At 51.8% G+C, this 25,248-nt stretch overlaps 1 protein-coding gene and 1 long non-coding RNA gene across 6 annotated transcripts in view; one reads left to right on the top strand and one right to left on the bottom strand.

The window, feature by feature from the left end:
* LOC122240461 overlaps nucleotides 1-10,619 on the bottom strand; it is an 87,472-nt gene extending 76,853 nt beyond the window's left edge. Inside the window, exon 1 of one of the 3 annotated variants that reach the window (XR_006220236.1) lies at nucleotides 10,458-10,619. This is a non-coding gene — a long non-coding RNA (uncharacterized LOC122240461). The remainder of the gene's footprint in view (nucleotides 1-10,457) is intronic. The other 2 variants (XR_006220235.1, XR_006220237.1) reach the window with 2 other exon arrangements.
* Nucleotides 10,620-10,623: 4 nt separating this feature from the next.
* On the top strand, nucleotides 10,624-25,140 carry EIF3D (eukaryotic translation initiation factor 3 subunit D). Of its 3 annotated transcripts, none has more exons than XM_042993173.1 (15): nucleotides 10,624-10,735; nucleotides 13,236-13,368; nucleotides 13,671-13,716; nucleotides 14,854-14,990; nucleotides 15,500-15,585; nucleotides 16,164-16,236; nucleotides 17,396-17,508; nucleotides 18,136-18,268; nucleotides 19,345-19,492; nucleotides 20,267-20,397; nucleotides 21,097-21,182; nucleotides 21,264-21,393; nucleotides 24,010-24,152; nucleotides 24,335-24,618; nucleotides 24,986-25,140. In XM_042993173.1, the coding sequence occupies exons 2-15, from the start codon at nucleotides 13,246-13,248 to the stop codon at nucleotides 24,997-24,999; spliced, it is 1,647 nt and encodes a 548-aa protein (XP_042849107.1). In that variant the 5' UTR covers nucleotides 10,624-10,735; nucleotides 13,236-13,245; the 3' UTR covers nucleotides 25,000-25,140. The 3 variants fall into 3 exon arrangements, with proteins under 3 accessions (XP_042849107.1, XP_042849108.1, XP_042849109.1); XM_042993174.1 differs by lacking the exon at nucleotides 10,624-10,735 and adding an exon at nucleotides 10,848-10,926; XM_042993175.1 differs by lacking the exon at nucleotides 10,624-10,735 and adding an exon at nucleotides 12,849-12,967.
* Nucleotides 25,141-25,248: the final 108 nt, after the last annotated feature.

Raw genomic sequence — 25,248 nt, 5'->3', positions numbered from 1 at the left:
GGGAAGAGTGGGGACTGGGGCAAAGTAGAGAAACCCTGGCCTAGGCTACAACACTTATTCTGCTCCGGCTTCTTATCACCGTGCAGGAAAGCCAACCCAGTGTTGCTAGATCATAAGAGAAGCCACAAATCTGGATTTCCATGTGAAATCTGCTTTTTAATTTTTTTTTCAACGTTTTTTATTTATTTTTGGGACAGAGAGAGACAGAGCATGAATGGGGGAGGGGCAGAGAGAGAGGGAGACACAGAATCGGAAACAGGCTCCAGGCTCCGAGCCATCAGCCCAGAGCCTGACGCGGGGCTCGAACTCACGGACCGCGAGATCGTGACCTGGCTGAAGTCGGACGCTTAACCGACTGCGCCACCCAGGCGCCCCGAAATCTGCTTTTTAAAAGTCTACTCAAAACATATTTCGTTAAGCACCCCTGCATCAGCCACATCTGCTTTCCCACTAGACTTTGAGCTACTTGAGCTCATGACTGGTTCTCTCTCTGAACTCTGAGTGGCCAACTCAGGGCCTGGGTCCCCACAAGTGGCCATCGATCGCTCCAGTCAAAGCCCCACAGGCTTCTGGTGACCATGCTAATTCAGCTGGCCTGGATTAAGGGCTTACTGCACAACAGGCACTCTCTCAAGCACTGTACGTATTATCTGACTTAATTCTCACTACCTACTTCCTCTGATTCCACCCATTTAACAGACGAGGAAGCCGAGACTCAGTTGCCTGACTTGCCCAAGGCCATGAAGCTAGTGGTGACCTGGATTCAAATTCAGACAGTCTGTCCCCACGGATGTCTGTTTTTCATTGCCTTGAAGCCGTATCTCCCATGAGACCTCCTTAAATATCACCTGCAGTCACTTAGCCCCAACAAGTCTCTGCAGGCACCCACCAGGCACAGTTTCTAGTCCTAAGGCCAGCGGGAGCCAGGGCGGGCAGAAGGAAAGAGAACGACGTCCGTGTTGCAGAAAGTGGGCCCGAGGTCCTGGGAGGGGCGCCTAGTAGCTCAAGAGCCAGACTGAGCCAAAACCAGTGTGTGCCTTTGTCCCCACCACCTCCCAGCTTCCGGAAGAAGAGCAAGCACAGGGCAGAGAGAAGGAGCCATGGAGAGACCTGGTTATCGCTCATTGCTCATCCCATTGAAACAATCAAGCACTCTCTCAACTAGCTAAATGGTTCCAAAGGAAATGGGAGTCTATTTTGTCTCCTGTCACCAGGGCTGCAAATCCTGATATATCTCAGGCCCCAGCAGAGAAGCGGATGGCTCAGCACTTGGAGAGATGCCCGCATGAGGCAGGAAGTGGGGTGGATGATTCAACAGGTACCTCTCTATTCTGAGAGCTGATCCTGTGATGGGTGAGTGTACATCCAGCCGAGATAAAAAAAAAAATAAATTTGAATGCAGACCATCAAAACATACGGCAAGCCTCCCTTTCCCGCGGGGGACTCGAAGCGTCCTTTGGGGCCTTAATCCCTCCAGGTTTTCTATTTTTACGAATTTGTCGGGGCCGCAGGGCTCTTAGGAGGCTGGCGCGAGCTGGTGACTCAAGGCTTCCCTTCCTCCCAGCACACCGTCCGACAGGTCTGCCATCAGGTGCGTGCCCCGACCTTCGTGAAGAGGGTTTGCGGTTTGCACGCCCACCTGGACCGCTGTGCCACTGCACCTTTACCGGCGGCCTGACCACGGGCAAAACGTGCCTCCTCACTGCACCTCGGCCTGCTCATCTAGAAAGTGGGGTGATAACCCCCCGTGGTGGTTCACAGAAGGCACACGAGGAGGTGCAGGTGGATGCGCGCCGGAAAAAGCGCCGGCCACGCGGACAGATCGCCACCAGCCGACCTTGGTGAATCCGTCAGAACAGTCTGGGTGGGATACGCCCGCGCGCCAGGCAGGGCCAGACTCCCCTTAGCCAATCTTGTGAGGCTGACGCATCACCGGACGATCCGTCTACTAACGGAGGGCACAAGAAATGTTAGCCTGACCAGCCTATGCTTCCCGGCAGCGAAAGCTCCGTACGAGTCCATGGTCTTGCGGGGCTGCTTGGTGGGAGGGAGTGGGAACAAATAACGGTATTATTCAGAAGAAGCATTTCTCAGCAGAGGCGGCTCGAGGGGACGGTCTTGCCCAGGGACATGGCGGGGGGCGGTGGCTGCTGCCCCGGCCAGTGCGGCCAACAGCCCGCGCCCTGGACAACACCAGGCCTCTGGCTCTGTGACTCTCCCCTTCCCACAAGTTCATTCACCCCTCTGAGCAGATTTCCCTTGAGAAACCACGATCACAGCCCAGGCCTCCTCCCAACCAGACTTCCTCCGAAACTCTGGCTTTTGCTCTGTCCTAAACTCTTCAGTCACACCTTTGCAGACAACCAACTGGTTACTCTTAGAAAAGGCCAGGTGCATCTGTAGCAGATTTTAGGCTCCTCAGACGGTCACGACAACGTCTCTCACTCCACGCACTCGTCTAGAACCTTGCGCCTGTGACTCGCTGGTAACCAACAGAAGGGCCGCCTGACTTCTGAGACCGGGTTGTAGAGGGCCATGCAGCTGCCAGCTTGTTAGTCAGAATACCTGTTCCGGACATCTTCGGCCCCCTTGTATGTCGTCTGACTGCCCCGGGGCCGCCATGTTGTGAGAAAGCTCAGCTCTCTGTGTGGACTCACCATATAGCGAGGCTCTAAGGCTAAATGGAGACACAGACACAGAGAGAGAGAGAGAAGGTTCTAGCTAGCCTCCAGCTACTCCAGCCCCACCTGCACCTAACTAATACGGCCCGGGAGGCCCCAGGCTAGAACTAGACAACCCCTTCCCAAATTCCTGGCCTACAGAAGCCAACAGAGAAAACAAAAGGATTATTGTGGCTTATAGCTGCCAAATTTTGGAGGGAGGTGTTACCCAGTAATAGATAACCGGAACAGAGGGCATCTGATTTCCCTCCTGCCGAGGGTGACCAGACCTCCCAGTTGGCATAGGGCGGTCCCAATTTATACCTTCTGTCCGGTGCAATTTTCGATAGTGGCCCCTTTGTTTCCCCAGAGGGCCCCAACATGGATGGTAAGTTATATGGTCACCCTACATCTAGTCAAGATCCCAGAGCACACCACGGATCCCTGACAACTCTTTCCCTCACAGTCTAGAATGATCGAAACACACAAGACGCTCGCGCGGAGGCAGCATTCAAGAAATCAATGGTTGTTCACTCGTCCCTTCCTCTCCTTCCAATTTCGTTCCGTCTGGGTGCTCAGCAGTTTTGCCAAAGAGATGTCTTAGGGGGAAGCCCCTTCACAAGCTCCGGGGTGCCTTCCCCCGGTAAGTGTGCCTCAGTGAAAACGGGGCCTCTATGGTACAAACACAGCTTCCAGACCAGATCCCTGTTGCGCAGCCCCTCCTGTGGGGAACTTCTGGAGCCCTCACTGATCTTCAGCATAGGAAGGGTCTGAGTAAATTAGAGATCGCAGAGGCAAGAGACAGTGGGAGGGAGCGAGAAAGAGAACCTCCCAAACCTCAGGGAAGGTCTTCCCCACTACCCTGTAAGGGATGGGAAGTGGTGGTGGTTGTTGTTTTAATGTTTATTTATTTTTGAGAGAGACAGAGGCAGTGTGAGTGGGAGGGGGGCAGACAGAGGGGAGGAAAAGAATCCCCAGCAGGCTCTGCACTGTCAGTGCAGAGCCCAATGCGGGGTTTGAACCCGCAAACTGTTGAGATCATGACCTGAGCTGAAATCAAGAGTCGGATGCTTAACCGACTGAGCCACTCAGGTGCCCCAGGGATGGGAGCTTTTGAAGCCACAAAACTGCTCTCAAACAGTGGCTGTTACTCCTCGGACCAAGTATCCAACTGGGCAGAACCTGCTTCTCCCTACCCACATTGATGGGAGGGTTGAACTCTTGGAAAGAATCAAAGAGATGATTAATTATGTAATTAATCACAGGTGCCTGCGTGGCTCAGTCAGTTCAGTGTCCGACTTTGGCTCAGGGCATGATCTCACGGTTCGTGGGTTCGAGCCCTGCATCGGGCTCTGTGCTGACAGCTGCCTCAGAGCCTGGAGCCTGCTTTGGATTCTGTGTCTCTCTCTCTGCCCCTCCCCCACTTGCGCTCTGTCTCTCTCCCTCTCAAAAATAAATGGATATTAAAAAATTTTTTAATCTTAAATAAAAATCATGTTAATTAATTACGTAAAGCACTAACACAGCGCCTGGCATATACAGTCAACAGTCAAAAATACTACTTTCCTCTTTAAGATATTAGAGGTTCCTATTAGAAAATGCCTTTGTGGGACCCCTGGGTGGCTCAGTCAGTTGGGCATCTGACTCAATTCCAGCTCAGGTCATGATCTCAGGATTATGGGATTGAGTCCCGTGTCTGTCTCCACACTGAGCATGGAGCCTGCTTAAGATTCTCTCTCTCTCTCTCTCTCTCTCTCTCCCTCTCCCTCTCCCTGTGCCTCTCTCCCTCTCTTTCCCTCTTTCAAATGAAAAAAAAAGAAAGAAAGAAAATGCCTTTGCTTTATCTGGAAGGGACAGGGCAGGATAGCACAAAAGGCTGATCAGAAAACAGTAACAAGGGCGCCTCTCACTTCTAGACGTGACATGGGGGCAGGTATATGGAGGGTCCAGCAGTCACCTACAGCTTTCCCTTTCTCCAGTCTAGAAATTGTTTTGCAGTCACTGACTCAGACCAGGAGACAAGAATCTCACTACCAATCGTTACATACACAGGATCTTGCTGCAAAGGGGTAGCTCTCAGTGACACCCATTGAATGAATGGTCTCATACCAATTTTGACCTTCTTATCCACTGACTTAGTCAACAAATACTTATGGGCACCTACTCCATGTCAAGCCCTGTTCTAGCAACTGGGGATATGAGTCCTCTCTCCATCTTCTCGGGGTGCTCCATGTGATGGAAGAGACACGTGGATCAAATAGGTACATACATAATCACTTAATTATCATTGCTACAAGTGTTAAGGGGAAGCACAGGGTAGGAAGAGGAAGAAAGATGCCCCCGAAGAAGTGACATTTGACCCACAGCTGAAAACTCAGCAAAGAACATACATGCCTTCCAAGCAGGCCCTGAGGGGAGGCTCTGAGGAAGAAGGAAGGGCAGAATCCAGAATTTCCAGAATCCAGACCCTGGAAAGAATGTGGGCTGGTCGACTCAAAGAAGATGCCCCAGCCAGCAGCTGAGAAGTGGCTCATCCGTCCTGGCTCCAAGAAGATGGGGCTGCCAGAGAGGTTAGAGGAGAGAGAATGTGTTCGCGTGAAGGGTGGGTGTGAACAGAAGGAGGTTAAGAAATCCCCAAAAAGGAGTGTGGAAACCAAGCAGGAATCAGAGAGGTCCCAGAGGAGAGGAGAAGAGCGATTCCGAAGTGGCCGTTTTGTTAGAATGCTGACAATGGGGAAACGAGGACCAAGTGGCACTTGAGGTGACGCCAAGAAATAGACAAAGGAGCTGAAAATGTTTACCACACAGAAGTCCATAGAGGGTAAAGTGGCATCGGCAGAGGAATGAGCTCCCCGTCACAGGGCACATCCAAGCAGAGAGAACGGCAATCAGCCAGACAAGGAGACACCTGGTCTGGAGTGAAGGCTGTAGCAGATGAATGACTAAGAGGTTCCCTTGACGCCCCAGCACACAAGAATGGGTCCTTCCTCCTCGGAAGGTCACATAAGGGAACAGAAAGGGCCTGTTCTCTCTGCCAGAAAGCTGTTCCCCTGCCTCTCCCCTGCCTGCTCCCTCTCATCCTCCAGTCTCTGCTCAAATGTCACCTCCCCAGAGGGGCCTCCCGAACTCCCGCCTTGTAAGTGCTGCACCCCAGATCATTCTCTAACACAGATCCCTGGTGCGGTGTCTTCACCTGCTTGTTACTTCTCCATACACCTGCCCAGCGTCTACCTTCCCCTGCTTAAAAGGTACCCTCCCTGAAAGCAAGACCCTCGGTCACTTTGCTCCCTGCCACATCCTCCACACCTGGCCTATCCAAGGCACATGGAAGGTGTTCCACAAATGTCTGCTGAATGAGTAAATAAAGTCCCAGCTTTGTCTCCCACTAGCTGTGTGACCTGTGTTAGTGCCTTAACCTCTCTGAGCTTCTTCATTCTACCAACGGCAAATTTCGTGTTAAAAGACCATAGTCGTGAGTCATGAATATACATTTCATCTTCAAATGAAATTACGGACCTTGTCACTTATAAACTGCAGTGCTAATGTTAGCCATTGTTAGTAATAATGAAAAATTAGTCACTCAATTGCCCAAAGACAGTGTCTGTTTCTCTTCAAAGTGTGAAGAAGCTGTGAAATCTTTTGAGAAGTGGGCATCTGCCCCCAAACCTACCTTTTTCCGGCAAGAATGTTAAGGTTTTTACTTTACAGCTTCTAAAAGCAGTATCCAGAGGCCATGAATACAATAAACATTTCCTGGGTACACTCTGTGTACCTGGCACTGCACTGGGCCATGAGGCCTCCTCAGAAATAACGCGACCCCACGTTAGAGGAACGCGGGGTCTGGAGTACCAGAGGTGGGGGACACTGGTAACAGACCACACATGTTGTAAGCACAGCCACGGAGGGTTCCACCAAGTGCTGCAGACACGTAAAGGGAAGGACCCGTCTGCAGAGGTCCTTCGTGCCCCCAACCTTTTCCAAGCACCAACTATGTGGTAATTCGAGGTGCTGGGATACGACAGTGAACGAGACATGTAAGATCCCACCTGTCACGAGGCTTACATTCTAAAGGAGACAGTAAGTAAGCAAACAAACAGCAACAAAAACCCAAACAACTAGATAAACGAGGCAAATGTTAGTCATCCAGCAAAACACCAGAGCAGAAGCAAAGGAAGCAGGAGCCAGGCGGCCTCCTGAGTTCGAAACCCCAGTTTCACTATGCACTGTTGAGCCTAGAGCATTCCTCGATATCTTCATTTCTAAAACGGGAAGGACAGTAGGCTTGACCTCACACGGCTGTGGTGAGAATTCGGTGAGGTAATGCAAATACTTGGAATAGTGCCAGGCACGGGGCCACTGAGCAAGTCAATGAGGACAGGGTGAGGCAACACAGAGGGGCGATCAGGAAATGTCTGTCTGATGAAGACACAAGGGCATTAAGATCTACGGGAGATGCATTCCAAGCCCCAGAGAACCGCAGGTAAAAAGGTCTCCAGGCAGTAATGAACCTGGGTATGACGCAGAAAGAGAATGCTGCCAATGAGAAGACGCATTAGAAACTTGCAGCCCACAGAACAGAGTGTGGGATTTTCTCCTCCGGCTAGAGGTAAGCTACTAAACAGTTGGGGAGGGGGAGGCCAGGCATGCTCCGAATTAATGTAAAGGAGGGTCATTCCAGCTGCGTGTGGACAGCGGGGTGGAGAGAAAGAGAGGCAGCAAGGGTGTCCGTTGAAAGAAGGAATGAAGGCAAGATCTGCCACCCAAGGCCAGAGACCCACTGTGCACAACGAGGCAGGACTCTCCAAACCCTCCTCCATCTGGGGACATGTTGAGGCCAAAATATGGGAAAGATGATTAAACTCTGACACAAGGAAGAGACTGCAGTAGATGGCCTGTGAACCCAAGTGAAAGAAAGAAAGAAAGGGGAAGAAAGAAAAGAAATGAAATGAAATTAAGCAATTGAGCAAAAATACATCTCCTTGGGGCGCCTGGATTGCTCAGTGACTTAAGCATCCCACTCTTGATTTTGGCTCAGGTCATGATCTCATGGGTTGCGGGTTCGAATCCCGCATCAGGCTCTGCACTGACAGTGTGGAACCTGCTTGTGAGCCTCAATCTCTCTCTCTCTCTCTCTCTCTCTCTCTCTCTGCCCCTCCCTTGCTTGTGCCCTCTCTAAATAAATAAACTTAAAAAAATACATCTCCCTTTACATTTAAAAATGTTTTAATGTTATTTTTGAGAGAGAGAGAGAGAGAGAGAATAAGCAGGGAAGGGGCAGAGAGAGAGGCAGACACAGAATCTAAAGCAGGCTCCAGGCTCTGAGTTGTCAGCACAGAGCCTCATGCGGGGCTCGAACTCACAAACCGTGAGCTCATGACCTGAGCCAAAGTCGGACACTTAACCAACTGAGCCACCCAGGCGCCCCACCCTTTACATTTTAGAACGTATTACAATTAATATTGATCTTCCCTACACTGACACTGAGTACTTACTTATGTGCCCAGGATAATCTACTGAATTTATTTTTTCATTCAATTCTCATAAAACCCCTATCCATTCATTCAACAATTCAACCAATATGTCTTACTGGCACTGCTCTAGGTAAGACAGACAAAACCTCTACTCTTATGGAGCTTATACGCTAGAGGCAGAGACAGAACCCAAACGAGGAAACAAAAAAATACTTCAGGGCATGATAAGAACTACAAAGAAGCAGAGTAACAGGGTGAGGAGGGAGGAGGGAGGAGGGAGGAGGGAGGAGAAGCCTCTTTAGGAATGGTGGTCAGAGAAGATCTCCTTGAAGAGAGAAGTCTGAACGGAGACGCGAATGATGAGCCAGCCACAGGCAAATCTGGGAAAGACTGTTCCAGGCGGGAGGCACAGAAAGTGCAGAGGCCCTGCTGGGATAGATAAGAGGTGGATGTACTTAAGGCACAGAAAGATCATGGTACCTATAGCCGAGTCAGTATAGAAGGCAGGATGTAAAGTTGGAAGGTAAGCAGGGACCAGACAGGCCACAGGAAGACATTCATGTTTCAACTCTAAGCACATATGGGAAGGGGCGCCTGGGTGGCTCAGTTGGTTGAGCGTCCGACTTCGGTTCAGGTCATGATCTCACAGTTCGTGGGTTCGAGCCCCGCATCGGGCTCTGGGCTGACAGCTCAGAGCCTGGAGCCTGCTTCAGATTCTGTGTCTCCCTCTCTCTCTGCCCCTGCCCTGCTCATTCTCTCTCTCTCTCTCCCTCAAAAATAAATAAACATTAAAAATTAAAAAAAAAAAAAAAAAAAAACTTGGGAAGCTGCTAGAAGACTGAGCGATTGCTTTGGGCACCATGTGGAGAAGGAGCCCAGAGGAGCAGGAAGTGGACGCTGGGAGTCTGAGCATGAGCCTGGATACATTGGGGCAAAGTGGTAGCACTCATGCTGGATTTTGAAAACAGAATCAAGAGGACTTGGTAAAGGACCAAATGTGGGAATGTGGTGGGAAACGGAAAAGGAATTACCAATGAGGACTACAAGGTTTCGGCTGAACACCATTACCTGGGTGCCATCAATAAAAATTAGGAAAACTGGAACAGGAGCAGATTGGGAGAAAAGTTATAGAAACAAACAAGGCTATTAATATTTTTTACTATTTTGAGAGAGAGAGAGAGCATGCGTGCACATGAGAGAGAAAAGGGGCAGAAACAGAGATGGAGAGAATCACAAGTAGGCTCCCCGCTGTCAGCGAGGAGCCTGACTGGGGGCTCGATCCCACAAACCGTTGAGATCATGACCTGAGCAAAAAATCAGAGTGGGACGCTTAACCAACTGAGCCACCCATGTGCCCCAACAGCTGTTAGTATTTTCAGTTCACAGATGAGTAAGCAGCTTCAGAGAGAGATCGAAGAGCCTGTCCCAAGTTCACGTAAGTGGAATTACTGTTCTCACATGAATGTATTTTTACCCTCATTGCACCCAATATAATTTTATTACCTCTAACTTACAGATAAGGAAACTGAGCCCAGAGATGAGAAGCCTACACAGCTTGCAAGTAGCAGCAGAGCCAAGCAGATATCAGATCTAACAATAGATACATTTTCCGACAGAAGAGACACGCTGGGAGGAATCCCAGACCAGGTAGAAAAGGACGTGAGGTTTGAATAAAAGCACGTCCTCGGATCCTCTTTCAATGCTTTGAAATCCCCCAATAAGATTTCAGGACAAACTCCGGAGACCCGACAGTCATTGAAAGGACAGCACGGTTGCCCTTCGTAGCAAAGCGGTCGCCACTTCAGAATCACAATCGCTAAGCTGCTGATTCCCGGCCTCCAGCTTAAACATAGTTAAATAACCCGTCCAGGGAAGTGAGACCCGCAGTCTCCATCCTACACTTCGGCGCCCCAGAAATCTTTGCCCTACAAAATTTGAGAACCGTGGAGTGTGGCTTGAATCCTGGCGGCCGCCCTCTACACTAGCAATATAACCTCCCCCTCTGGGCCTGTTACCGAGACTAAAAGGCGGGGGGCGGGGGTGGTACAGGGGGCGGGGGTAGGGGATGGTAACTATAACCTCTGCCCCGACTCTCGACCTGCCCCCAGCTGTGAGACTCGAGCCACACGACTAGCTGGAGACGACCGGAGCCCCTGTCACGGTGCGATACAGAGGGGCCGAAGCGTCCGTGAAACACGGGGGGACACAGAAGGGCGGTCACCGCTGCCCGCCCCCAGCCTCCACTGCCGGGCAGCCACGTTTCAATAATTCGGAACGCCCTCTCGGGGCCTCGCCGGAGGCGCCCGTGACGTAATTGTAAACACACCTCCGGCGTCTCGGCTCCTCAGAGACCCATCGGGCCACCTAGCAGAGAGTTGTGACGAACTTCCGGGTCTGCCGTCGCTTTACGACTCGTGCGTTCCGCCCTTGAGTCCGGAGGAAGCAAGAACGCAGTTTACGACAGCGTCGATTGTGTTTACGGCGCCGGCCGCTGCGCGCGCATCTTCTCTCCTTTTTCCCTCTCTGTTCCTCCGAGGGCTGCTGGGTGTGTGGTCTTCGGCCTGGACCATCTCTCGCCATCGGGGCCGCCCGAGGCCTTTACAGGTGAGTGGAGTGTCCCTTAAGGTTCTCCGTATCTCTGGAGCCGGTTTGGGCTGGGCGCAGCCTTCGGGGGCCTTCCGGAAGAGGCCTCTCGTACGTCTCCGGCCACTTCTGCTCAGCTGGGCGGGGCACGAATCCGCCTTTCGGGGACCCCAGGCCCGACACACTTAGGGATGCGGGGCACGGCCTTATGGGTAAGGTTCTCTGACCTTGGGCTCCGCTTTGCGGCCACGGGCTGAGCGACTTTGATAATACCACGTAACCCCTTTGGGTCTCAGGGTCTTTTCAAAGCGATCAGAGGCTCTCTGAGCTGTCGTGGAAGGAGGTACTGACTGTACCAAGCTGAGCAGTGTTCGATCCTGCTCTGAGGAGTCCGCAGTCCGAAGGTTTTCTTTCCTTTTCTGTGAAATGGAAGGCTGTGGTGGAGCAGGTGTGATCTCTGATTTGAAACTCTCCCCCCAGGGACTGATGGCATATGATCTGTGGTGGCCACGGTAATCTGCACAATACCGTGCCCTGCCAGCCATGGGCCCCTTCTGACTGCCCTGTGGTGGCCTCCCCACCCTGTCCCTGTAGCCAGTACAGCTGTCACTTCGATATAACAGAGTGGCTCTTCCTGCTTCTGGTTCTGTTCTGCTCACTCTTATTTTGAATGGGTTGAAGCCAGGGGACTTCCTCCCCCTGGAGAAATGTATGCCAAGCCTTGGATCTGTTTCCTTCTTGAGCTGTGAGAGAGGACTCGATTTCTTAAGCGTTTTGAGACATCATTACCGGGTTACTAGGTATAGTCTAAATCCCCATTTTTTCGGGGTGCCTGGGTGGCTCAGTTGGTTGAACATCAAACTTCCGCTCAGGTCATGATCTCACACCCCGTGAGTTCGAGCCCTGCATTGGGCTCTGTGCTGACAGCTCGGAGCCTGGAGCCTGCTTCAGATTCTGTCTCCCTCTCTCTCTGCTCCTGCCCCACTCATGCTCTCTCTCTCTCAAAAATAAAACATTGTAAAAAGTAACACCCCATGTTTTCTCAGCCTGCTGCCCAGCTATAACGTAATGGCAAGAATGTTGGACTTGGTGCAGACAACCCTGGAAATCAAGTCTGTTTTTGAAACAATGGACGGATCGACAGCTGAGCTGCAAATTTTTAATTTAGCATAGTGTCTGACATTGTAGGAGCTCCATAAATACGTATTTTAGCGTGAATTGTCTTGAAACTGCCACGCCTGCCCTCAGTCCCCTTTCTGTAGTGTAGCTTAAGCTTAGAGTTGAAGGACGAAGGTCCCTGTTGCTGTCACCCAGGTGTCACTTCTGGAGGAAGCCTGAATCTCTCCCCGTCATGGGACACTGAGAACTTACTAAGGGCACTGTGCCTGTGTGCTTTGATGGCTGCCTCCAGAAATACTCGTGTGGTGAATGTTCCTCTGGGAGCTCACCTGAGGATTATGATGCATGATGAGGTTTTTGATAGAAACCGTCAGGCAGAGATGTGCTCTGTAGCCCCTGGCTTTTTCTCTCTCGAGAGGAGCTGTAGCCTCACACAGAGTGTGAATTCCAGCCAGACTGCTTCGGTTCAGATTTTTTCGTCAACTAGCATTGCAGATTTGAACAACTTCTTAGCTTCTCTGTGCCTCAATTTTCTTACCTGAAGAGTGGGGATGATCTAGCCGCTACACCAGGATCGTTGGGAGGATTTACGGAATTGGTGCAGAGTAAACACTAAGAACAGTACCTGGTACTCGTATCATTATGAACATGTGATGATTGGCCACTTCTACGACCTAAGGTTCATGGTAACGTCAGCTTTCTGACAGGTTCTGTCCACTTGCTCTGCATGAGGGTTTGCATTGATGGCAGAAAATTGGGAGAACGAGAAAGAAAAGTTGAATAGCGGGATATACTTACGGACTCTTTCCCGGCACTCTCTGTAAATGTATTTTTGCAAGTCTAAGTAGTAATGGTGTGGCATTTTACAGCGAAGGCATTTTCATATGCGTAACTATTAAGTCTCTGACCCTGGTCTTGTGGTATGAATTAGACAAGGGTCTCACTCACTTTACAGATGAAAAGACTGAGGCTTAGGGACGCTACGGATTGTTTGCCTTGGTGAAGGTGTTTCTGGAAACTAGATGGTTATTACGCTTGAGAAAAGGTTACTGCATTCCATCAAATCTAAGACCCCGCTGAGTTTAAGAAGCACCACTGTCGTATGTAGACTAAGAAAGAAAAACTGCCATTAAGGTGAGACAGTCCATCAAGCGGAAGATGCAGCCTTATTTCAAAGATATTATAGTGGAAAAAGTGGGTGTCACAAGCAGCACAATACGGTATATGAGTCTTCGTATTTGTCCTCTGAGTTTGAAGTACTCACAGTATTATCTGTGACTGTTCCATTTTGTGTGTCGCTTTTCTAATTTTATCATTCTGTCTTAGCTTACCTCGAATGGAAGGCTTTTTGTGCTTGGAGGCCTTTCTTCACAAAGCTCCTCACATTATTTGTATCTTTAAGATTCTAGAAGATGGCAAAGTTCATGACACCTGTGATCCAGGACAACCCCTCGGGTTGGGGTCCCTGTGCGGTTCCTGAGCAGTTTCGGGATATGCCCTACCAGCCGTTCAGCAAAGGAGATCGACTAGGAAAGGTACTTGGCCCGTCAGTGACGGTGACTCTTTCGAGCCGTGACCACTGTCGTCCGTTAGATCGTTTCGATTTTATTCTCTCAAAAGAATTTTAACTCCTGTGCTCCTCACGGAGACGCTGGCTGGGAACAGCTATAGTGTCTGGGTCCTTCCAGTAGTCATGGGAGAGCTGGGCACTTGGCAGAGGCATCGTGAGCCAGTCCTTACACTTTCCCAGACTGCGTCTTCGCGTACAGGGGCTTCTGGGTCAGCAGAAACTTGCCTGATTGACCTGCGTGCTCTGTCTTCTCTTGTTGCCTCACAGGTTGCAGACTGGACAGGTGCCACATATCAAGATAAGAGGTACACGAGTAAGTGTTCAACTGACCGCCCAGATCAAGGCCTTGGGAGGATTGTTACTTTTTCCAGTGACCTCCATCCAAAAACATTCCAGGATGGGAACAAAATGCTAACGATAACACATAGTTTTTAGGGGCAGGATCTGAACTGTAGACAATAACCACATACATTTTTTTGAAACGGTCCCAAAACTAAAGACTGGTCATTAAAGAGGTTTAACCTGTTATAGTGGGATTTTTTTTCCTTCCACGTTTAGGGAGCCATAAACCCTTTCGCAGATCTGTTGAACTCCTTCCCATTTGGTACCCTAGTGCCTGGGATTTACTGAACCTGTGAAGCCAATCGGTGGACTCCAGGTCTACAACCCCTGATTTTAAGATCTTGTTACAGTAGATGGGTTGGTGGTGTTGGTGTTGTCGTCTCGTTTTTTCCTGTGCCAGTTGAGATTGTTGGAAGTGGCTTAGTTGCAGTGAGTACCCAGTTAGGATGATCTGAGGCTAGGGTCAACAGTAAAGTATATCATAACCCATTAGACCTGTCTGCTTGGGGTACCAGATGATGTAAGTGGTTGCATATTTGCATAACGCATGCCCCATATTTGCCCTTTCTGGAGTAGTAAACCTTAATTCCGGTCCTCATAGAGTAAGGCAGGGTGTGAAATGGGCTTAAGGAACTCAAACTCTGTCTTAACTTAGAAAGTTCTTTAGACCAGAGCTTTCCAGACTGGAATGTGCACAAGAATCACCTGGGGATCTTCTGAAAACATTGATTCTGACGTAGTGGGGCTGGGCGGAGTCCATCAACGTGCACTTCCGTTAAGGGTCCTGAGAGCACACTCGAAATAGCAAGGCTTTAGGGGCGCCTGGGTGGCCCAGTCGGTTAAGCATCCGACTTCAGCTCCGGTCATGATCTCACGGTGCGTGAGTTCAAGCCCCACGTCGGGCTCAGTGCTGACAGCTCAGAGCCTGCTTTGGATTCTGTGTCTCTGTCTCTCTCTGCCCCTTTCCCAGTTGTGCTCTGTCTCTCAAAAATAACTAAAAACGTTTAAAAAAAAAAAAAAGTTTTAAAAGAACTAGCAGGGCTTTAGAAGAGCAGGCGTGCAGAGTCTGTAGGTAGTATCTGTTACACGTCGTCCCCTTTGCCTGCAGATAAGTACTCCTCTCAGTTTGGTGGTGGAAGTCAGTATGCTTATTTCCACGAGGAGGATGAAACCAGTTTCCAGCTGGTGGACACAGCACGCACACAGAAAACCGCCTACCAGCGGAATCGGATGCGATTTGCCCAGGTAGGCCAAGAGCCGGCAATCTCACCGTCTTGGGGCCATTACCCGTGGCTGCCACCTGCTAAAAGTGCTTCCTTGCACATAGTGACGGGAGGAAAGTGTGTTCTCCTAGGTCTTCCAGTGACTCCCAAGTAGCTGACCGGTGACACGTTGCACTAAAGTAAACGTGGGCTGGGTCCAGAGATGGTCTAAATAGTTTAGCTTTCTGCTGACCAGTGGCCAGGACCTCATGCCTCTGTGCTGAGAGTGGGGTGTTTGTGCCAGGTGAAAAGATGCCTGATGCCTCATTTAATTGCTGTGTGCAGGCTTTATTAAGTAGATGGTCTGGTCGGGCTGCATCTTCCTATGTATAAAGAGGCAAACTACAACTCTGACAAGGGCCCATAAACCTACTTCAATAAAAAATGTGTGAACGTCTAAGCCAATTCCAAGTACAGACTTACCCCTGGGCACTCCCTGCTGTTGGTCAGATCCCCAAGGTTTTAGCGTGGCTGTTTTTTCTTGATTCCCAGCGGAACCTCCGCAGAGACAAAGATCGACGGAACATGTTGCAATTCAACCTGCAGACCCTGCCTAAGAGCGCCAAGCAGAAGGAGAGGTGAGGTTTCCCACATCCTCCTGGATTGAGTTGTTCTTCCGGGACCGACCGACCGTGCTCTGAAATCACTAGGCCAACGGTGGTCTTCCCCGTCACTGCCAAACAAGCAAAAATTCCTTCCTGAAGGCCGTTAAGCCACTGGTGTAGCCTGGCCTCATTCTCCAAGGGCCAGTTCTTGGCAGACAGCATGGTGGGAAGGTCCCTGGCAATGGGCGTGTGCACTGGCCGGAAGCGAGGGTAGGTAAGATGAGCTGTGGGGCCCAGCTAGGCTCAGCTCTGCTGTGGCACAGGTCACACTGGGCCCTGTGAGCTGTGCGGTGCGGCGGCCACACCCAGGCTGGTGCTGCCATCGGACCGTCCATAGGGCGAGTAAAACCCAGCTGGTGGGTGCTGGGGGCAGTATGCCTCCTGTAGCACTCTTAAGGTCTCCTCTTTTTCACGAAGTCCCTGTTTTCTTAGTTCAGAGAAGTCACTAATGATGCTGAGGTTCAGCCGAAGAGAATGGCAGCTTTTCTGCCTTTTGAAAAGCCAGTGACTCACAGATCTGCACCAACAGCACAGTCTTCTTGTCTTTCTAGAGAACGCATACGACTGCAGAAAAAATTTCAGAAACAGTTCGGAGTGAGGCAGAAATGGGACCAGAAGTCACAGGTAGTGTATCCACACCAGAGTTCTGTCTAGAAATTCAGTTTCGTGTATGTGTTTGGTTTTGTAACTGCTTTATTGAAACATAATTCACATATCACACCATCCACTCATTGAAAGTGTACAAGTCAGTGGCTCTTGGTATATTCACACATACGCGCCAGTCAGTTTCAGAACGTTTGAATCATTGTGAAAACAACACATACCCTTGGGCAGCCGGCCCCGGTTCTCCCCAGCCCTTGGCTGCCACCGGTCTTTTCTGTCTCTGGATGTGCCTCTTCTGGACATTTCACATAAATAGAATCCTACGACGTGTGGTCTTCTGTGTAGCTCCTTTCACAGTTCATCCCTGTCGTGGCGTGTGTCGGCACATTGCTGAATTTGTTGTGTGGACACACTGCGTTTTTGTGGCTGGTTTTTTGGTTTTTTTTTTTTTTTTTTTTTTTTTTTTTTTTTTTTTTTTTTTTTTTTTAACGTTATTTATTTTTGAGAGAGAGAAGGCGACACAACTTGAAGCAGGCTCCAGGCTCCGAGCTGTCAGCACAGAGCCCGATGCCGGGCTCGGACCCACAAAAGGCAAGATCATGACCTGAACTGAAGTCGGAAGCTTAACCGACTGAGCCACCCGGGTGCCCCCACGCTGCGTTTTGTGTACGCGTTCACCAGTACATGGCCGTCCGGGTGGTTTCCACCTGTTGCTATTATGAAAAACGCTGCCGTGAACGTTCGCATACAAATGCTCGTGTGGACACTGTGATAATGGAAGAACACGTGAGGGCAAGTGAGGAGCTCCAGATTGCAGCGGTTAGATTTTGCCGGATGTGATGTTTCTATGTTAAGGGTAAATAGCTGACGTCCAGAGAGAAATAAAAGAAGCTGCCACGGCTTCTTTAGGAAGAACCCATACATACGTACATTCCCTGGGCGCCGGCATTACGTGCGAGTCAAGTTCCGGGTTGTTTTTGACCCCTTGACTTCTTCGGTACCCTTCAGGATCGTAAACTCTGAATTCGGGGTCAGGGATTCCGGCTCCTACAGCACCCAGCACGTGGTAAACGTTCTGGACACGTTTATTGGCTAAAAGCGCTTCGTGCTGCTAAGCTGCCTTTTGCTTATGCCTCGCACCGGCTGTAACTCTCTTCCCTCCCCTGGTTTTGCACCGCAGAAACCCCGAGACTCTTCAGTGGAAGTCCGTAGTGACTGGGAGGTGAAAGAGGAAATGGACTTTCCTCAGTTAATGAAGATGCGCTACTTGGAAGTGTCAGAGCCTCAGGACATGTAAGTGGCGCCTTTCACTACCTTCCGCCATGCACTCGTGTGGACCGGCTGGCAGTGAATGTTTTCTCAAGCCTTAGTGTTTCCAGAAAGGATTGGCAGGCGCTTAAATACATTGTATAAGATTAACAGACACTTTTTTATTTTTTTTTTTAAGTTTATTTTATTTTGAGAGAGAGAGAGCACGAGCAGGGAAAGGGCAGAGAGAGAGAGAGAGAGAGAGAGAGAAAGAGAAACCCAAGCAGGTTCCACACTGCCAGCGTGGAGCCCGATGCGAGGCTCGAACTCATGAACAGTGAGATCACGACCTGAGCCCAGATCATGACCTGAGCCGAAACCGAGAGTCAAACGCCAGGCACCCAACAGATACATTTTTTAAAACTCAGGGCCAAGAGGGGACCAGCAGAGAGTTCGCTGAAGTTAAACTTGAGATTTCTTTCCGCTTCCTGACCTCACGAGCAAAAGAGAAACTTAAGTTACGTAGCTCTTTCCGCAGGACGAGAAAGACCACAGGTCGTCCGCAGGAAAGCTTTTCCCGATGTTTCAAAGAGCTGCTTACCTGAAGCAGATTCAAACAAACAGCTGATCTCCTTCCCATTTGCTTTGCGTGTCTTCCCCGCCTGCCCTCAGTGAGTGCTGTGGGGCCCTGGAATACTACGACAAGGCCTTTGACCGCATCACCACGAGGAGTGAGAAGCCGCTGCGGAGCATCAAGCGCATCTTCCACACCGTCACCACCACGGACGACCCGGTCATCCGAAAGGTGGGCGCCCCCTTCCGCCGCTCGCCACACCCCTGTGTGGGGAGTGCCGCTGGCCTCTACAGCTGAGGCCTCGGGAGGAACAGAGCCCGCGGGGACCTACGTGAATCATCTGAGCCTTGGAAAGCCCTTTATTTTATTTTATTTTATTTTATTTTATTTTATTTTATTTTATTTTATTTATTTATTTATTTTTTTTTTTAACGTTTATTTATTTTTGAGACAGAGACAGCATGAACGGGGGAGGGTCAGAGAGAGAGGGAGACACAGAATCTGAATCAGGCTTCAGGCTTTGAGCTGTCAGCACAGAGCCTGACGTGGGGCTTGAACCCACGAACCGTGAGATCATGACCTGAGCCGAAATCAGACGCTTAACCGACTGAGCCACCCAGGCACCCCCAGTTTCCATGTTTTTAGTTCTGCTTTTATTTATTTATTTATTTAATGTTTATTTATTTTTGAGAGAGACAGAGACAGAATGCGAGTGGGTTAGGGGCAGAGAGAGAGGGAGACACAGAATCTGAAACAGGCTCCAGGCTCTGAACTGTCAGCACAGAGCCTGACGTGGGGCTTGAACTCACGGACCGTGAGATCATGACCTGAGCCGAAGTCGGCCGCTTAACCGACTGAGCCACCCAGGCGCCCCTCCGAAAGCCCTTTGGATGCGACGCTCCTGAATCAGACAGGATTAGGTGGAAGTACGGGCCCCTTGCTGGTTAGCCCCTGATGCTGGTAATAGAGCAGAGCCGGGCCCGCTTCCCAGCCCTGCCGCGCTTCCTGGCACCACCCCCTCGCATCTCCTACCTCTGAAGTGGGTCAGAGGCACTTACCGCACACCATCGGGGTGAGAGGTGTGAGGTGCCATCCCGGAACACGGAGGGCGCTCAGAGAGCCGCGGGGTCCCTCGTACCTTAGGATGGGGACCGCCAGCAGGCAGACCTGCCGCACACACGCTCCTCACACGGCTAGAGGGCGCGTGCACGCGGGAGGGTGTGAGGGCCCCTTGCAAACGAGTCCTCTGTGCGAATGGGCAGTGAGACCGAAGTGTCTTCGCATCTTGCCCTCTGCCCTCTTTGCAGCTGGCAAAAACTCAGGGGAACGTGTTTGCCACCGATGCCATTCTGGCCACGCTGATGAGCTGCACCCGCTCTGTGTACTCCTGGGACATCGTTGTGCAGAGAGTCGGGTCCAAGCTCTTCTTCGACAAGAGGGACAACTCTGACTTTGGTAAGAAGCCTGTCTGGGAGCGAGGCGACGGGGTTGGGTGTTCTGAGGGCTCAGAGCAAGTCCCTGGTCCTGGAGCAGGGCTGGGAGGTGGCCTGTCTCCCCACGGGCAGTGACAGCTATGGCCAAAGCCCTCCCGGCCCCCTGAGAGGCCTGGCGGAGGGAAGGACGGTCCCTGCTGTCCCAGCTCGAGGTGCCAGCTTCCTGAGTCCTCCCGGGACCCCAGCGCTGTGCTGGCAAGCGTTACCTGTTTGAATGGTACTTTCCTGACTTCCAGCTCTCCGTAGCACCTTTAACGTTACCTTCACTTTTTTTTAATGCTTTTTCTTCTTCACTTCGGTGTGTTTATACAGGGAAAAATACATTTGCCTGTATTTCACACGACACAGACGTGTGCGCGCGCGCCATGGGGGGAAACCAGGTCGCTGAGAACTAACGGCAGTGAGACAGAATGATACAATTACATTCTATGCCTGAGCCTTGGGGCCCTCTCTTTGTTAAAAAGCTAACAAAATCAGACAGGCTCTTGAAGAATCCAAACAGATTGAAATGGGGTAGGCTTCTTACAGCTCGCTCGACTGTGACATTAGAGGGGATCTAAAGTTACCCGGCAGCACTCCCCACTCCCTCCCCAGCCTGCCCGCACTTGACGGAGCCATGTGAGTAGGTGGCGGGTCTTGGAAGGACAGGCCTGCATCGCTGGCCCCTCCCTGCAGTGCCCGGCACACCGTGGGCGACCCGGTTTCACGGGTGCGTGACACGCCGCTGCTTTTGCAGACCTCCTGACGGTGAGTGAGACCGCCAACGAGCCCCCACAAGATGAAGGCAACTCCTTCAACTCGCCCCGCAACTTGGCCATGGAAGCGACCTACATCAACCACAACTTCTCCCAGCAGTGCTTGAGAATGGTGAGGCGGTGAGAGCGTCTGGGCATCGGCTTCTGTTTCGTCAGCTACCGTTTACTGAACATCTGCTTTGTGGTAGGCTCCGGGGGTGTGGGACCGAGCAGGACAGACAGGGTCCCCGCCTGTCACAGAGGAGCTCCAGGCTGGGGCTTTGAGGTCAGGCTGCCTGACCGAACCTTAGATGCAGTGCTTTGGAGCTTTGGGGTGTGGGGTAGGTTTCTTGTCTGGAAAGTCAGGATACTAATAATACTTACCTTCCACTGATAGGCCGTATAGATACCTTCAGTGTCGGACAGATAATGCTGATCTATACAAATACAGCGTTTAGGTGTTGAGGATATAGCGGTACACAAAGTTCCTGCCCTTAAGAGGCTGTGTTATCGTGGAGGAGGAAAGACCGTAAACCTAGGTTGTGACAAACGGTGATGTGTGCTGTGGGGCAAAATGAAACAGGAGGGGCATGGCCGCTAATTAAATGAGATACTCGAAGCTCGCCGGCAACACGTATAAGCATTCAAGATCCATCGGGGTTCATGCTTAAGGTCAGGAGAGGTAAATAGCCACCCGCCACGCAGGGAGCCCACAGCCCCCTCGAGGGCCCCAGGGAGCCGGCCACGGCTGTAACTAAGCAGAGCGCAGGGTCTGGCCGATGGGCTTGGAAGCAAGTACTTGCTGTCTGGTGACGCCTTTGTCTGTTGACAGGGAAAGGAGAGATACAACTTCCCCAACCCAAACCCGTTCGTGGAGGACGACATGGACAAGAATGAAGTCGCCTCCGTCGCATACCGGTATGTCAGCCCACCTGCGTGGGGTGGCTTCTCTGAAACGGGGGGTCTCCAGTGACCAGATAAGCTCCTTGTGCGTTGCAGTTACCGCAGGTGGAAGCTTGGGGACGATATCGACCTTATTGTCCGTTGTGAGCATGATGGTGTCATGACCGGAGCCAACGGGGAAGTGTCCTTCATCAACATCAAGACCCTCAACGAGTGGGATTCCCGGGTGAGGCATGCTTCGTCACCCTGTCTGTAGTTCCTGCGAGCGTGTTGTCCCCGGCTGGTGTTTGCGAACCTCGGTTTCGTTTCCGCGTGCGTTACTTACAGAGCTTCCAAGATTTTTTTTGTCTTCAGAGTTTTTCTCCACCTAGTTCCTCATTGAGAAAGAGAACGTGTGTGTGTGTGTGTGTGTGTGTGTGTGTGTGTGTGTGTGTGTGTGTGTGTGTAGAACAGAACATGCTTATGGTTGAAGAACTTTTCTGCTTACTTTGCACATGGGAGCCAGTAGGAACTACCTTCTGACAGGACTCTCTCCTTCTCTATTCCACGCTGACCTCCCGTTGGCGTCTGCTCCCTGCAGGCGTCTGGTTTTGACCTCTCATCTGGGCTGGCGGGTTTCCTCTAAGCCTGGGAGCTCTTTGAGCTGTTCTTTCATTTACTGCAGCCACTACCTTCTTCAGCCTTCTGATTCCTTTTTCCAACTCCTTCACTTACTGAACTCAGAGACTGTTAGGTTAGCTAAGATTTGGCTCTTCGGGAGGCATCTTGAAAGAAATGCGCTTCCTTCATTTTTCCACTCTCTACTTCCCTCTCGTGCTGGTGCTCCGTGAGTTTTGGGCTGCTTCCCTTTCTGAAGTTGCCCAGGCTTCTGTGCCTGAACTGGCAGTGGGTGGCAGTGCTCCTGGGTGCTGCTATAGAACAAAGGGTCCTCAGAAGGAAGGACGGCTCGGGCTAAGCCAGTGTCGAACAAGGGTCTGATGAGATGGAGCCTGTGGGCCATTTCCTTCTGACTTCGTTAGAGGCACGGGATTAACATTAACTGCTGCTGATTCCCACTCCCTGGGTGTTCCTTCGCCTCCGTCAGCTGACGGAAGAGCACTCCAGAAGCATTTCTGCAGACCCAGCTCTGAGGCCAGTGGCCTCTTCTCCGACTGTCCTCCAGGCCTCCCTGTAGCGTTCAGCATCGCTGTAGCCGTGTGGCCTTGCCCTCTGTGCTGTTCCCTCACTCTAGTCCCGTACATTTCTTGGTTCCCTTCACTTGTTTTGACACCAGTGGAGCCTTCTTTCAGGGTCAGTTCCCGACGCGGCTGTTTTTGCCATAATGACTTCCTCATACAGCCTTGTATTAGTTTCCATTTGCTCCATAACAGATGACAGCAACCTAGAGGCTTAAAGTGAATCTGAAGGTTCTGGAAGAAACTTCCAAGCTCATTCTAGTTGGCAGAGTTCGGAGTTCCTTGCAGTTGTGGGACTGGGGTCCCCGTTCTCCTGCCACCGTCAGCTGGGGCCTCTCGGCTCCTAGAGGTCACCACACCCCGTGCCCTGGGGGTCATCCACATCCCGCGCCATGGGTCCCCTCCGTCTTCCAGGCAGAAACAGCACGGCAGGTTCTTCCAGTCTTCGACTTCTCTGTGTCTGGCTTATGCCCAGATTTAAGAGATTCGGGGTTAGGTGAGGCCCACCCATAGTCTCCTTAAGGGACCTTAATTACGCGTGCAGAATCCCTGACGTAGAGGGAGCGTAAGCACCGGAGCAGGGTTTCCTCATCCATACGGCCTCCACCCGCACTCGGGTAGGCGCCGTAGGGGGCCACCGTAGAACTCGGCCTACCCCAGGCCTCAGCCTTGAACTCTTAACAGTGATTCCTCACATCTCTGGCTCGGCTGTGTACCAGCTTTGGGTCTCTCCTGCTCCCTCAGGCTCGGCCTCGAATGGTCCCCGCCGCGTCCCCCTCCCCCACACAGACTCTTCGGTCACCCTGCTTTCCGACGCTGTTGATTATGCCTGTTACTGTGCATTGACTCGTCTCCTAACTGACCCTCGTGCCTTCCTCCATCCCACCCCACCCCACCCGGTTGATCTCTGCCAATTAATTCTGTCGAGCAGCACAGATTTGTGGAGAGGCCCTTAAAATGCCACAGCAAACTCGCAAGGGTAATTTTGAAGAAACACATGTGTCCAAATACTGCTCCTGAAAGGTTTTGATCTAACTACTTGAACTCTAGTAGTTGTTTTTTTTTCGCCTGTGGTTGCCATGAACCGAGACAGGCTGAGCACGTTGTGCCACGCGAACTTCCAGCAGTCACTTCACTCTGGGCCTCGAGTTCCCAAGTCTCAGAAAGAGGTGGCTGGGGAAGATGGTCCCTCCTTCGTGGGCACATGTATATCCACAAGGCCAGACTGACCTCCTCCCCCTCTGCAGCCTCCACCCCCCACCCAGGGCTGACCCGGCCTGTCTTTCCCTCTGTGTCTCTCAGGTCACGCCTCGCCCAGCCTCTGTCACTGGCCTCCCCTTGGTCAGCTAGCGCGTTCCCCCCACGAAGCCCTTCTTACCACACAACACACGGTGAACCCTTGTCCCCGCCGTTCATCTGGCACTCAGTCGGCTTGTGCACGCGTTGTGTCCTTGTCTAGACAAGCTCTTGTGGAGAGAGGAGTTGCCGTCTGCCGGGTGGCACGTCTCTGCCTTTACGGTGATGACAGTCCTACCCGTGATTTACGTGCAGACTCCCCCACTTGCAAGTCAAGCCCCCCGGGGAGTCCCTTCTCGGCCGGAGGAGGTTCCAGGCCTTGGGCGGTAGGAGCCCACCCTCATTCTTGTGCCCGGACTCTCCTCCTGCAGCACTGTAATGGCGTAGACTGGCGTCAGAAGCTGGACTCCCAGCGAGGGGCTGTCATTGCCACCGAGCTAAAGAACAACAGCTACAAGTTGGCCCGATGGACCTGCTGCGCCTTGCTGGCCGGGTCGGAGTATCTCAAGCTTGGGTGAGACTCTGTCTGGGGGCCGTGAAGTCTGCCAAGAGGAGGGGTGCGCGCGGAGAGACCCGTGCCTGCCTTTCCCCCTCCCTTGGGAAGAACTGGCACTTGGCCCCAGGCATTGCTGTGTCTCAGTGCGGCCCCGCCCCCACGGCACTAACACCCCTTCCCCCCCACCCCCACCCCGCTAGTTACGTGTCCCGGTACCACGTGAAAGACTCCTCACGCCACGTCATCTTGGGCACCCAGCAGTTCAAGCCCAATGAGTTTGCCAGCCAGATCAACCTGAGCGTCGAGAACGCCTGGGGCATCCTGCGCTGTGTCATCGACATCTGCATGAAGCTGGAGGAGGGCAAGTACCTCATCCTGAAGGACCCCAACAAGCAGGTCATCCGCGTCTACAGCCTGCCCGACGGCACGTTCAGCTCTGACGAGGACGAGGAGGAAGAGGAGGAGGAGGAGGAGGAGGAGGAAGGTGTGTGGCAGGCCTCGTTCTGAAGCCTAGAGTGAGCTGTAGGCTGGCTAGGGCCCGAGCCTCGTGGCCACCGATCTCTCTCTGTAGCCTTGATGTAAAACTTGCTGACGGTTCCGAGACCGGACTTTGGGGCAGCCTCCAGTCTGGCACCGGGAGCTGCTTTCAGGAGCCTTTAGATCCCAGGGGTCTGAGGAGGAGAGATGGGCTCTGGGCTAGTCACGTGGGCCCAGAGCCGCCTCTCCCTGCTTCACCAGAAACGCGTTGGCCCCACGAGGAACCAAAAGGCTTCGGAGTGGAGGTGGTGACAATCCTAAGCAGCTCACCAGTACGGCACGGCTCATTTCTCTAACCTTTTTGTGTCTTTCAGAGGAAGAAACTTAAACCAGACGGTGACGCGGAGCTGGAGTTTGTCCCACTGAGCCTAGAAGGGCCTTGGATGCCTAGCAGGATGCTTGTTTGCTTGCTTGCTCTCTGCAGTTGAACAGGGAGAATAAAGCGTAACTGTTCAGTCTCTTACCTTCATCACGTGCTGACATTGTGACCGGCAGCCATTCCACCCCCCTCCCCCCATAGCCCTTGGAAGAATAGGTGAGATACAGCAGTTTTCTACCTGGAGTTCATAATCACGGC

This window comes from Panthera tigris, chromosome B4, assembly GCF_018350195.1.
Source record: "Panthera tigris isolate Pti1 chromosome B4, P.tigris_Pti1_mat1.1, whole genome shotgun sequence".
In the NCBI taxonomy this organism is placed as follows: domain Eukaryota; kingdom Metazoa; phylum Chordata; class Mammalia; order Carnivora; family Felidae; genus Panthera; species Panthera tigris.
The sequence above is the reverse complement of the archived record's forward strand: the minus strand, read 5'-3'. Positions and strand labels throughout refer to the sequence as shown.

Coding starts and splice junctions, on each gene's coding strand:
- EIF3D (XM_042993173.1), top strand. CDS start 13,246: ATGGCAAAGTTCATGACACCTGTGATCCAGGACAACCCCTCGGGTTGG. Junction 17,509..18,135: donor GTGTCAGAGCCTCAGGACAT/GTAAGTGGCGCC, acceptor GCCTGCCCTCAG/TGAGTGCTGTGGGGCCCTGG. Junction 19,493..20,266: donor GAGGGACAACTCTGACTTTG/GTAAGAAGCCTG, acceptor CTGCTTTTGCAG/ACCTCCTGACGGTGAGTGAG.